This window comes from Musa acuminata, chromosome BXJ3-3, assembly GCF_036884655.1.
Source record: "Musa acuminata AAA Group cultivar baxijiao chromosome BXJ3-3, Cavendish_Baxijiao_AAA, whole genome shotgun sequence".
In the NCBI taxonomy this organism is placed as follows: Eukaryota; Viridiplantae; Streptophyta; class Magnoliopsida; order Zingiberales; family Musaceae; genus Musa; species Musa acuminata.
The window spans coordinates 28,240,608-28,253,649 of record NC_088351.1 but is presented as its reverse complement, the minus strand read 5'-3'; the positions used below and the strand labels follow the sequence as shown (position 1 = coordinate 28,253,649).

Below are 13,042 nucleotides of genomic sequence, written 5' to 3'. Positions count from 1 at the left end.
CAAAGGTTCATGAATCATTTATTCATTAGAATATTTGCCTGACAGCTATGCATCTCATGCATGTTAATTTCGAAAAAGAAACGGCATGTATTTAATGCCGGTATAAAAGTAGGTGATCAGTGACAAGTAGATGAAGTTGGATGGTTGCTGATGATCCCTTCTCCTTGGTCGGTGGTGTGGGTCCCGCTGGATGCTGTTAACGCACCCTCCGAAGCTGGTAATTCCCATCTATACCCATATGTTTTAACTTGACGTATCTATCCATCCCCGTAAGATTTGCTATAGAACTCCAATTAAGATAAATGCTCTTCATAATTATTACATAAGATTTCCATAAATTGGTAATTTTTTCGTGACTTACTCCTTTGGATAATTTAAGTTTCCAATGAAATTATTAAGCAATATTATAAGAGTATTAAATTTCGGCTCTATGCGGCACTCTTCCTCTCGTAGCGGACGATCCATTCCAAAGCTGGTGGGACCCGTCGCATTTAACCACGTTATCAAATGGCGTTCCGGCTGTTGCTTTGGAGTACAAGTAACGTTGTCATTAGCCCGACGCCATGAGGAACACATTCCATGTGGATAGCGTAAAACTTAACCATTTACTGGTCTAAGTTACACGTTTATTTACCCGTCTCTTTACTGGGAGAAAACCGGTCGCGCTATATTGTTCCGTCAAATTGTCCAATAAATGAAGGGTTTCGGTTGGGTATCTACTGGTCAAGTATGGTAACTATTATTGGAAATTAAGAGGATATTTTATGGTGTCTTAAACGTGTCAGTTATCCGGTGGTCCGTGATCCACCAATCACAGTACGCAAGGAGCGGATTAAAGGCGGGGGAGGAGGAGGTCGAGCAGTAGCCACCTAACCCTTCGTCAATGGATCACCTTTTCGTCTCCTCCCTCCTCCTCTTGTGTTCGGTGGCGGCCGCCTCTTCTTTCTCCGGCATCGCCGCCGGAGCCGACGGCGATCCGCTGATCCTGCAGGTGGTGGACGACGAGAAGGGCGAGCTGGCGCTGAGCGCGGAGGCGCACTTCGCCAGCTTCGTGAGGCGGTTCGGGAAGACGTACGCCGACGAGGAGGAGCGCGACCTCCGGTTCAAGGTGTTCAAGGCGAACCTGCACCGGGCGGCGCGGTACCAGCGGCTCGACCCCACCGCCATCCACGGCGTCACCAAGTTCTCCGACCTTACCCCCGCCGAGTTCCGCCGCGCTTACCTCGGCCTCCGCCGCCCCGAGGCCCACAAGTCCACCCACGAGGCACCCATCCTCCCCACCGACGATCTCCCCACTGATTTCGACTGGAGGGACTATGGCGCCGTCACCGGCGTCAAGAATCAGGTCCTCTAGATCTAACGGCCGATCCTTCGTTTAGCTTCTTCTCTCACTTGCTTGTCCTGATATCATCTTTTTCTCTTTCTTTTTAGGGTTCTTGTGGCTCGTGCTGGTCCTTCAGCACCGCAGGGGCTCTGGAAGGGGCGAACTTTTTGGCCACCGGAAAGCTAGAAAGCCTCAGCGAGCAGCAGCTCGTGGATTGCGATCATGAGGTCTCTCTCTCTCTCTCTCTCTCTCTCTCTCTCCACCTTATTCTAATTGAGTCCAAAAAAGAGAGAACCTTTAGTCAAATTCTAGTCTCTGTTACTCTATGCCTTGTGGAAGTTGTTCCGAATAGTTATTTAGATGGAAGATTTTGTTTTGATTAGCTTGTGGTGGTATTATTTGACAGTAAGTGAAAGTACCCTTCCAGGAAAAGGTTATTATTTTTTGGATTGAAGGGTCTGAGAGTGTTGCAGGGAAGTGCTCGAATCATTTTAAGATGTGGATTTTGAGAAAGTACATGAGGACAGAGCACTTATCACACTTAATTATAGTGCACGGCCTATTTTTTAGATAAATTATTGACAGGCAACAACTCAGCTGAAGGATACACTGCAAACATATTTGGTTCGCAGTGATGTACATTAGATTCTTTCACTTTTCGTTGATGGGGTATTATTGGGTAGTATAGCTTATGCTTTACCATTTCCAATTGGAATATTTAGAAACTATATTTTCTTTTGTTTTCGTTCCTATTATCACCATTTGACTTTTATGATGATTGATTTGGATCCTTTTCAACATTATTCAAAGTTTATTTCAATTCACACTCATCTATTCATTTGCAATTTAAACTCATTTACTTGCCACAATAAATGCCGGATAAGAAAATTGCATATCACATCGAGGTCTGTTCAATGACCATAATCCTAGAGCAATTTCTAAAGGTCTCCTGTACTTTAAATTTATTTCCACTTAAGATCCCTCTACATACCTTTTGCCTCATGTTACATGGATGATTTCTATGCAAGCATGCAATGGAAGGCAAAGGTCATGTAGGAAGGGTGTAAGTGGGTAGAACCCAAAATGGGGCCTACGTGTGAAATAAAGGTCATCTTCAGAAAAATAGAAATAACTTATATGTTTGTAATAATTGTCATAAAAATCCATCCAGAATGTAACAATTAGTTGTTTTATAAGATATTTGATCTTGTTCTTCAAACACTATCGTTCACACAATTATGATAAGTAATGCAGAAATTTGGCATTGGATCTTTTATTAAAAAGTTCAAGATCTAGTGCACCATCAACTCAAACTCTTTATAGATCATACCTGTTTTTCTTTAATCTATTATGAAGTTAAGTGATGTGTAGATATATCCAGTCGGAATTATCGATGATGACAATGAAATGGTATAACCTACAAATACAGACATTTGAGGAATCGTTTCATCTCTAGGCTACTCTTGATCTAGAGTAATACTATGAGGTAAAAGTGACACTAACATAGCAGAGAGAACTGTTGCTATGGTTGATATCATTAAGAAGGCTATTAACCTCTTGAAGCTCTTATGTTTTCTAGTCTTCAATTTATCTGAAAGTTAATTGATTCCACACCAGAAGTTGAAATGTTCTTTTTTTCTTTTTGGCAAAACTTAGAGCAACTGCTATGCTGTGAACTGAAGATTATAGTATAATATGAAATTTTGCACTGGCTTGTAGATTTACCAGCATTCTCTTTCCTGATGTGTGTAAAAAGAAAGATCTAGATATATTTAACTTTATGGAGTCTTGATCGTCAAAATGTCATATAATTCTGCCCAGCTTATAGAACTGTGAACAATATTCAATTAAATGACTCTGTCAAAACTTTATATTCCTTCCATAATATCTGGATTAGTTTATATATGAGAATAGGCTATCTGGTACAAGCGGCCTTCATTACTGCCGGCAAATATGAGCTCAACTCTTGGACACATCACATGTGCCAAGTGCCCATTTTGTTGCTGCAGTGATAACCACAAGGATATACAACTATAAACTACAGGTAAAGATACATTTTGTTGTAGTGCCATACTCCAATGATGTCAGTTTATTGTGCCTTAATTTTCTACTTTTCCTAACCTTCTATATTTATTTTAGCTCTTGCTCCTTTTTTCTTGATCTATTTCTTCATACAAGTACTTTACATTATCTGGTTTATTCTCTAGCCGGTAATGGTGACAACATTTTGTGAGGAATGTAAAGTTTAACTTTTAATGTGGTATATTTGTGGTCAGTGTTATTATAGCTCTTACTCAAGGCATTTTTCATAATTTTGCAGTGTGATTCAGATGAACCTGATGCATGCGACCAAGGATGCAATGGCGGTCTTATGACAACTGCATTCCAGTATTTACTGAAATCTGGTGGGCTTGAGCGTGAGGAAGACTACCCTTACACTGGGACAGACCGTGGTTCTTGCAAGTTTGACAAGTCGAAAATTGCTGCTTCAGTTCAAAACTTCAGTGTTATCTCCACTAATGAAGATCAAATTGCTGCAAACCTTGTGAAACATGGCCCTCTTGCAAGTAGGTGATCTTAGTCCAAGTTTCATGTCATTATCTGGTTGAATTAGGAAAAGTATCTGCATTAATAGCTTTTTACAATTCACTAGGAATAGGTAGTCAATTAAAAAAAAGACTCACCTTCTTTATTCTTGTGTTTGGTTTTCATTTGTGCCTTGATCTCCTATCACGGGCTACAACCTTTATAAGACAACCAATGACTGATCACTGATGATGGAGAAATCAACACATTATGTAGGGCGGATAACAAATGACACATTGTGATGAATTAACATTTAGTTTTACTCCATTTTTTCCATGTTTCATATGATGATGGGATTGTTACTCATGTCTGTCATCCTTGTTGCAGTTGGTATAAATTCAGTGTTCATGCAAACATATATAGGAGGTGTCTCATGCCCTTATATTTGTGGAAGGCATTTGGATCATGGTGTGCTCCTGGTGGGCTATGGTTCTGCTGGTTATTCACCAATTCGCCTAAAGGACAAGCCCTTCTGGATCATAAAGAACTCCTGGGGTGAAAACTGGGGAGAGCATGGCTACTACAAGATCTGCAGGGGTCGAAATATATGTGGAGTGGATTCCATGGTCTCTTCTGTGAGTGCAATTCACACTCAACAAGATCAGTAAAGATCATCTGCCCTTGTGCACTGTGATGGATGTATTGATGCAAAGGGGCATACTCTTAAACTCCATAACCATGGAGTTATTTCTGGCATCTAAAACTGCTTGTAGTTATTGAAAGATACTATTATTTGCCAGCTTCCATGCAAACACTAGGTTGTAGTACGTGTATGTTCATGTGGTGTTGTAAGTTCTCTTTGATGTAAAAGCTATATGTAAAAATGATTTCATGGTTTCTGTTAGCTATCATTGTTGTGCATGTTATAGACTTGTTCTTTGCTTACTTTCCTTTTATCTTATTAACATCTTTATCTCTCTTGATAATTGGACATGTTGACATCCACTAAGATTAAGACAAACGTCTATGTTTAAGTTAATTATATATTATTTTTTGAAATTAGTTATTTTGTACGGTTTTTATATTTTTAAAAATTTTATTAAGATTTTTATTAGTGACAAATTTTATTAAGATTTTTATACTTATGTAAATGAAATATTTAATTTTATTTTTTTATGTTGTTGATTTTGTTGATAGAAATATAAATATAAGAATCCAAATATCAAAGATAATTAAGTATAGAAATAAAGATATCTCTCCGGCGTGACAGACTTTCTCTCTCTCTCTCTCCCTAAATGTTACGTGTTGGAGTCAACGCAACGTGTTTACCCTTTACGTGGGATCCATATGTATCGACCAATGAAAAGTTGGGTAAACGAGTCAGGCCGAAACCGTGGCGACCGATGTGCTTTTGCACCACCGAACTGATCCGACCCCGATCCCGCGTCGATGGCACGCAAGTCGGGGCGGATGTAATAAAGATACTCCCTAAACGCCACTCGTTCATCTGCCTTCCTGTGATTGGATGTTGATCTGCTGGGCCCCGCCTATAACAAGCGAGATGCGTCGCGCGTAAACTAGCAGGTGAAACACAACCGTGCATGCCTCGTGTTATCTCAGTTCCAATTGGAACCTTCCAGACTCCGCCTCTATTGGTCTCGCCCTACCATCTTGTTCCTAGTCGGCGGTGGCATTCTTCCTGCAAGAGGGGAGGAGGATGACTCATATCCTTATCTGAGATCGGTAGATTTCGATTCAGTTCTTGGGCTTTGTTGTCTTTTAATTCCCCATTGTTTAACCTGAGATCACGATCTCCGATTTTTGATCGGTTTTCGACCTTTTCTTGGTATAATCGTACGATTTCTTTCTTTGTCTTCCGTCTGTGTTGATGTTTCTCTTAATTCCGATTCACGGGGAAACCAGAGGGAGGTCGACCGACAGAGGTCGCAAACCCGAAAGGCTCAGGTGAAGCAGAGAGACGACGGCCTGACCCCTGAACAGCGCCGCGAGAGGTATCCTCCCCTTGATCTGAATGATTCGTTCCGTTTTCCATGTTCTTGATTTCTTTCTAGAGATACTCCAATTGATGCGGTAATTGATGGGAATAACCTGATCGATAGTTGTGTTGATGTTGCGTAGGGATGCGAAAGCGCTGCAGGAGAAGGCAGCTAAGAAGGCTGCAGGAGCAGCGGCAGGAGGGGGAGGCGCCACCGACTCCAAAAACAAAGGCAACGCCAAGAAGTAGCAACCGGAGTTCGATCATTCGGTAAAAAAAAGACATCTTTGGTTGAGTGTCATACTGTCATGTTGTAGTCTTATCTGTTTTCTTCCTGATGGTTCTCATCTGTTGATGTTGCATGAACTATGCATGCTGAATGGTCTGTTTTCTGTGCAACTTAGTTCTGATCCTGATGTAGCTACTGATTGATTTTGAGGGCTTGCACCTAATAAATGAAGAGATGCTTTGCATAAGCTTCTTAATTTGCAGTTTGCTAGTTGCAGCATTATTTATTTCTTCTAATTGGTTGGTCTCATGTAGTTTTGCTTTTGTGAACTGAATAGAATTCAAGTTGCTCGGCAAATATAGGAAGTAAACCTTGGATATTAGGATTTGATTATTTTATAGGTATCATATAGTGTAGGGGGGAAAAAAAACACTTTGAATTTTTTTCTTAAGGTTGAAAGAACAATTCTTCGGAATGTGTTGGAGAGTGTACAAAGAACTTTATGCAGAGAGAGTATATAAGGAGCTTTAAGAGAGAGTTGTTATTCTGTGAATGGTTTGAAGTTTTCATTATAAATGTAAATAACAAGTGTTAAACCATTTGATATTATCATTATTGTTTTGGTATCAAAAGTGTTCTTTTGTACAACATGGATCTTCCAAAGTGTAGCTTTTCTAAACTCAGCTCCAACTTACTACTACATTGCATTTTAGGAAATTTGACAAAGAAAACATGATTGATCTTAGCTTATTGGTGATGACAACCATCAACATTTTATCATAAGAAGGATTTCTTGCTGTTCTATAATTTTTTTTCCCTTTGTTGAGTGTGAGCAAATTTAGATTTGAAGCTAAGCAAAAGTTGTTCATGAAGATAAAAAATGATAATTTTTTACCCTCATGCTATATTGATGTTTGATTAGTTCTCATTCTTGTTTAAAAGAATTTGTGTCATCTTGATTTAATAAGATGTATAAAAGGTTTTTACAATGTGGTTGATAGGATACAGGAAAACGTAGATGGTCTACAATAATTACATTGACTATTTTGGTTTTTGATTCCCTTACTGCTGTGCCATTGAGTGCCAGAAGGACTATAAGATGTAGGTCATCTTGCATGAATAGTATAACATGGAGTCTTATATGCTACCCTTGGAGACATGTTTGACTTTGTACATTAGATAATAGCACAGGCTGCTGTGGGACTATGATTTGTTCGTGGAAGACTTTAGGACACTGTTGTTCCAATTTGATGATTTAGTGCATTGCAGTAAGACTTTAGAACTGCTGGGCAAAGGAGAGCTGTCACATTCCGAATATATAAAAAAAAAAATAAATCAGTAATTTATTATCCATAATTTACATAATAAACTCTCTCCTTTTCTTTTTATTCAAATCATTATCTTTACGGTAGTAAATATTCTATTAACTGAAAATAAAATATAAAATAAAAATATATCAACAACCACATATGTCGGTAGGAATCTCAAAAAAATCATAAAAATAATCTTCAATATTTATGAAATATAAACAAATATAAATAATTCAATATGAAAATATATCTATTCATCATAAAATTTATGTATAAAAAAAATAATGATAATTTCTTGCATAATAAACAAAATCATGCACAGCCATATGCAACACATACATAATAACAAAGACGTACATCACTCAATGGTGCACTCTCCCAATAGCGGATGGAGAGACATATTCCACGGGATGGATTTCTCCCAACAGCGGATGTAGATAATCCATATCGTACTCATCGTACTCCCAACAGCGGATGGAGTGGTATCTCTCACATGCCCAAGTGGGGACACGTTCCTCCCAACAGCGGATGGAGGAACCGTCTAACCATCACGTTTGACGACCCGCTAATCGCCAAAGGGAATCGCCATACCTGCCCTCGACAGGGTTACATAAACATCCATGATCATTCATTTATACTCATTCAATCACTCACGTATATATCAAATAATCAATATGATTAAACATTATGAGAGACCATACTTGATGTAAATATACTAGACTATGATTAAACATTATGATCAAAAAATCAATTCATTGGTGGCTCCGCACTATGATGACCCGTAGCTCCTTTCACAAGTTTCACTCCCAATGCGAACTATTAGTCTAGTCACATATATTATATGATACTTATCATAACAATATCATAAACATAGAAAACCAATAATCATTTTCAAATGACACCTTCAAATAAAACTTTTAAATTCATCAAATCATAAAAGCATTAAACATTAATATCTCAATAGTCCACAATCAATTAAAACCCTAATTGGAATAGCTCAATTGACTTAAACTAAACTCAATTCGATTATGATCTAACGGAACCAATATCAAATCCTTATGGAACCGGTCTGGAATCACCTTAAACCGATCTAATTTAGATTTGATTGATCTCGATTAGGTCAAATAGGTTTGAATTAGTCATGTTAGTTTGGAATCACCCTAAATCGGCTTTAATTGATCAAACCTATTTGATTTCGTCAATTAATGAGCTCAAACCAATATAGAAGGAGATTAGACTATGTCGTATAGTGCTAACCCAAACCGAACCAACCCACCTGAGTCTTGGGCGGAACATATATATTGCATATACCTGTTCCAAATGCTAGGTTGAGTTGAGGTATGACGGGCTATATAAAAGGAGCGACGATATGTCTAATGTCAATCGCGTAGCTGGGCAGGCTTAACTTCATGGAGTAGGCTAAGCCTCACTTATAAGTTGGGCTGGGCCTTACTATTGAACTAGGCCATGCTTGGCTCACGAGTTGATCCTAAACACATGAGTTGGGGTCATATCTGACCACCTAGACTGAGTTGTACCTAACCACATAAGCTGGCCCATGCTTAACCACATGGTTGGGTCGTACCTTACCATATGAGTTGGGTTATACATGGTCACATAGATTGGATTGTACCTAGCCACATGAGCTAGCCCATGCCTAACCACATGGTTGTGTCGTACCTTATCGCATGGGCTGGGTCATACATGGTCATATGGATTAGATCGTACCTAGCCACATGGGTTGGGTCATGCCTGACCACATGGGCTAGGTTGTACTTAGTCACAAAAACTAGGTTGTACATGACCACATGGTCTAAGTCGATTCGATCTGATCGATCAACTTGACTCAAGTCAAACTCCAATTAGACTCCTATTATGAAATTAGATTTTAATATTTAAAATTATTAAAGAATTACTCAAATACATTAATTAAAACTTTAAATTCATGATCTAAAATTTAAAACTAATTACATTATAGAAATTCACACATAATTCTTGAAACATAGATATAACTAATTAAATAAATTAGAACTATTATACTAAATAAAAATTTTAATAATTAAATCAATATTAAAATTCACTTAAGTTTAAAAGATCAATACAAATCAAATAATCAGTCTAACATCACAAATCAATTATTATTATTTATAAATCATGAAATTTCGAAATTAAAACATCATCATTCATTATAAAATTGTAATAATCTCAACGTCAAGATTTCAAAACACAAATCAAAGCTAATTAAAAAGAAAGGATCCTATCCTTCTTTTTCGATTATCCATTCCTTGATATATCTCTCCAGAAAGTCATCTCCTCAATCCTCCTATTATTAGGTTTAGTAGAGAATTTGAGATTTTCCCAAAAGATAAGTAATTATTTAATTTTTATTTTTAATTTATTTAATATTTACTTTTGTACACAAAAAAAGTAATATAATTTTTTTTATAGTTCACATAAAAAAAATGGAATGTAAACTATTTACTTTCTAAATATCAAATAACTCATTAGGAAATAAATCAATTAATAATTTAATTGATTAGTAGAATTCTTAACTTATCCATGTGATTAAGAAATCAAATTTAATTATTTTCTTAACTATAATACACAAATATAGAAGTTAATAATAAAATAATATATCATTTATAGTAATTAATTTATGTTAAGGGAGAAATTATCGGTGATTATAATAGCTATGCTGAGTCTCCAACATTTCCAATGACGAGATACAGATGAGGGAAGCCGAAATTAACAACAGAACCGTATAATTTTTCCAGAACTTAAAAAACCAATAGGCGGATGATTCAAGAGTTCATTAAAGAGGCTAATAGGTCATCCTGCTTCACCAAAGTGATTACATCTGCCAGTGTTGTCAAGATCTCTGACGGCTTCTTTCTTTGCTTAGAACCAATAATTGTTCACCCGGAGATGAATCCAGATTTGCTAATTGTGTTGTCTTACAGCTTGAGTATATATATATATATATATATATATATATATATATAGGCCATTTGGACCATGACCTTAAGAGAATTAAAAGAAACTCTATAAGGAGTTGTTGAGGGAGAGGAGAACTCGAAAATAAAAAAGAACTTAGGGATCAACAAATAAAAAATACATCATAAAACTAACATACGATTAACATGGTTCAATAATTTTTTGCTCATGTATAAGAAGAAAATTAAAATTTTCATCATGTTCGATGAATTATAAAATTTAATTATAATATTCTTTAGTTACTTGAGTTAGTTTCACTTAAGCATAAATCTCTTGGTATATCTCTCACATAAATCTTAAAAAAATTATAATTTTCTTCTCATCATCTTTAGAAACATTAGAGCATCATCCTTAGATGCCCTAAAAAGAAATCTAAGAGTATCAACGGCATGCCAAAACTTTTTTCCTTCTTTCATGATTTCTATACTCTTATGATGCTTAACTCAAATAATCTTAAAATACTTATCAATCATATTGGGTAAAGTATTAAGATCATAAAAATTAAGAAAGAAAGCCAATGAAGCTAAGAAAAAGGAAAAAAAAGCAGGCAGAATCATCGACCCGGCATTAAGCTGCAAAAAAACTGCGTTTGCCGGGAGTCGAACCCGGGTCTATTGCTTGGAAGGCAATTATCCTAACCGTTGGACTACAAACGCTTTCATGTGTAATGTGTTCTGATTTATATTACATCAACGTTACAAACATAACGAAAACAATTGTCGTGTGCCCTATTGACCATGTTGCTTATTTAATTTACACAAAATACAAGAAGCTATGAACATATTCTTCTTACCTTGCAGAAAGCTACAATGAAGCTTGGCACAACACTGCTTAAACCGACCTTGTGATATGAATTCAAAACACTAGAATGAGATGGTATCGGTCGATGGTGTGGCACACACAGGATTGATGGCGCCACGAGGCAGGCACATCCAACTCAACCACATCACATCCTCCACCCACATTCCTTCACTCTATAAGAGGAGTGAACCAAATTGAGATCTCGGAGGCCATATCGTCCCTTTGGCGACATTAACCGAAAGGCTTAGGATACCAAATTGCTTGTGTCTGCATCTATCATTTGCCTGCAATGTGTGAACTGAGTTCCTCATCTATGATCAACCAACCCACTCATTGCTCTTCTCCGTCTCTCCCTCGTAGCCATCCTTTCTCCGTAGCTCAAGAAAACATCACCAAGATCGATCAACCCCACCTCCTTCAGCCGCTTCCCTACCTCCTCAAACATGACCACTCCCTCCTCGTCGGAGAAGTAATGCAGGAACTTGTTGTAGTCAAACCTCGGCACCTCCACCCCACCCCACATCATCCTCTCCACATACTTGGTGGCCTGCAGCGTCTTCCCAGCCTTCACCAGCCCGCCGACGAAGATGCTCTCAAAGTTCACCACCGGGTCCCTCCCCTTCCTCCCCCTCTTCCCCAGGTGCCCCTGCAGCAGCATTATGTAGGTGTGCATGATGGGCTCGCATCCCCTCTCCATCATGGCCCTGAACACCTGCGTGGCCTCCCCTGCCCTCCTCAGCCGAAGCAAGCCCTTGATCAACCCATGGTACATGCTTATATCCGGCTCTGCAACGCCCTCCAAGACCTTGTACCCCTCCCTCACCTTCCTCCTGACCAGCAGCCCGTACACCAACGCCCCCAGCGTGGGGCTGTCCACCCCCACCCCTCTCTTCAGCATTTCGCCGAACAGCATGAGTGCGTACGTGACCCTCCCTTCCTTGCACATCCAGCTGACCACGGCTCTGTAAGAGGGCAGCCCCAGGTCGCGGTATCTCCTCTCACGCATCGCCTTGAACAGCCGCATCGCGTCCTCGAACCGGTTGTTCTTGAACATGGTCACCACGACCTCCTCGTAGGACTCGGCGCCGGGCTCGATCCCCTCGTCCAGCATCCGGTTCCAGACCTTGGACGCCTCCACCAGATCCCCCGCCCTGCAGAACCCGACGATGAGGCACCGATAGGTGGCCTCGTTGGGGGCGACGAGGGGCTTCAGCTTCCAGACCACGTCCTTGGCGACGTCCGCCAGCCTCTTCTTCCCGCAGAGCGTCTCGACGACCCTGTTAAGGGTGTCGACGCTGCACAGGGACTCGTCGTGCGCGCTCACGTGGTGGAAGATCTCGACGCACTTCTTGATCTCGCGGGCGTCGGCGAATGCGGCGGCGACGACGCAGAGGGCGCCGGGCGTGAGGAGGCCGGCAGCGGAGGCGTCGAGGAAGCAGCGCCAGAGGAGGTCGACGTTCCGGGCGCGGCCGAAGACGGAGAGCATCTTAGCGGCAGAGACGGGGGTGTGGGAGAAGGAGCAAGGGAGGGAGTGGAGGAGGAAAAGGTGGAACCGGTGGACGGGGCGCCAGGAGGAGGGGAAGCGGTTAGAGACCTGGAGGAAGAGCTCGTGGAGGTGGGGAGGCGATGAAGGGAGGGGGAGCTTGCGCAGGCTGGCGTGGAGGGCGGGGTCGGGGGAGTGCTGCTGCTGGTAGAGGACGGTGGCGAGGCGGCGGAGGAGGGAGGGGTCGACGGGGGTTGGGGGGAAGGCGGCGGCGGCGGAGAGGCCACGGAGACGGAGGAAGGGGAATCGGGCGGTGACGGACCTCTGAGGACGCATCCGGAGTCGAGTCACCGATCACCCACGTGACACATAAAAGAAA

General features: G+C 40.3%; 2 protein-coding genes, 1 long non-coding RNA gene and 1 other non-coding gene across 4 annotated transcripts; 2 read left to right on the top strand and 2 right to left on the bottom strand.

Moving 5' to 3' along the window:
- The first annotated feature begins 859 nt into the window (after positions 1-859).
- Positions 860-4,754, top strand: LOC135633620 (cysteine proteinase 1-like). Its single transcript, XM_065143301.1, has 4 exons — positions 860-1,345; positions 1,432-1,551; positions 3,645-3,891; positions 4,238-4,754. The coding sequence occupies exons 1-4, from the start codon at positions 884-886 to the stop codon at positions 4,516-4,518; spliced, it is 1,110 nt and encodes a 369-aa protein (XP_064999373.1). The 5' UTR covers positions 860-883; the 3' UTR covers positions 4,519-4,754.
- Positions 4,755-5,392: 638 nt separating this feature from the next.
- Positions 5,393-6,041, top strand: LOC135634390 (uncharacterized). Its single transcript, XR_010495336.1, has 3 exons — positions 5,393-5,593; positions 5,774-5,862; positions 5,990-6,041. It is a non-coding gene; the product is annotated as an uncharacterized LOC135634390 (long non-coding RNA).
- Positions 6,042-10,963: 4,922 nt separating this feature from the next.
- Positions 10,964-11,035, bottom strand: TRNAG-UCC (transfer RNA glycine (anticodon UCC)). The gene has a single exon. It is a non-coding gene; the product is annotated as a tRNA-Gly (tRNA).
- Positions 11,036-11,189: 154 nt separating this feature from the next.
- LOC135633619 (putative pentatricopeptide repeat-containing protein At1g26500) lies at positions 11,190-13,040 on the bottom strand. Its single transcript, XM_065143300.1, has one exon. It carries the CDS (start codon positions 12,997-12,999, stop codon positions 11,488-11,490), a length of 1,512 nt encoding a protein of 503 aa, XP_064999372.1. The 5' UTR covers positions 13,000-13,040; the 3' UTR covers positions 11,190-11,487.
- Between the last annotated feature and the right edge of the window lie 2 nt (positions 13,041-13,042).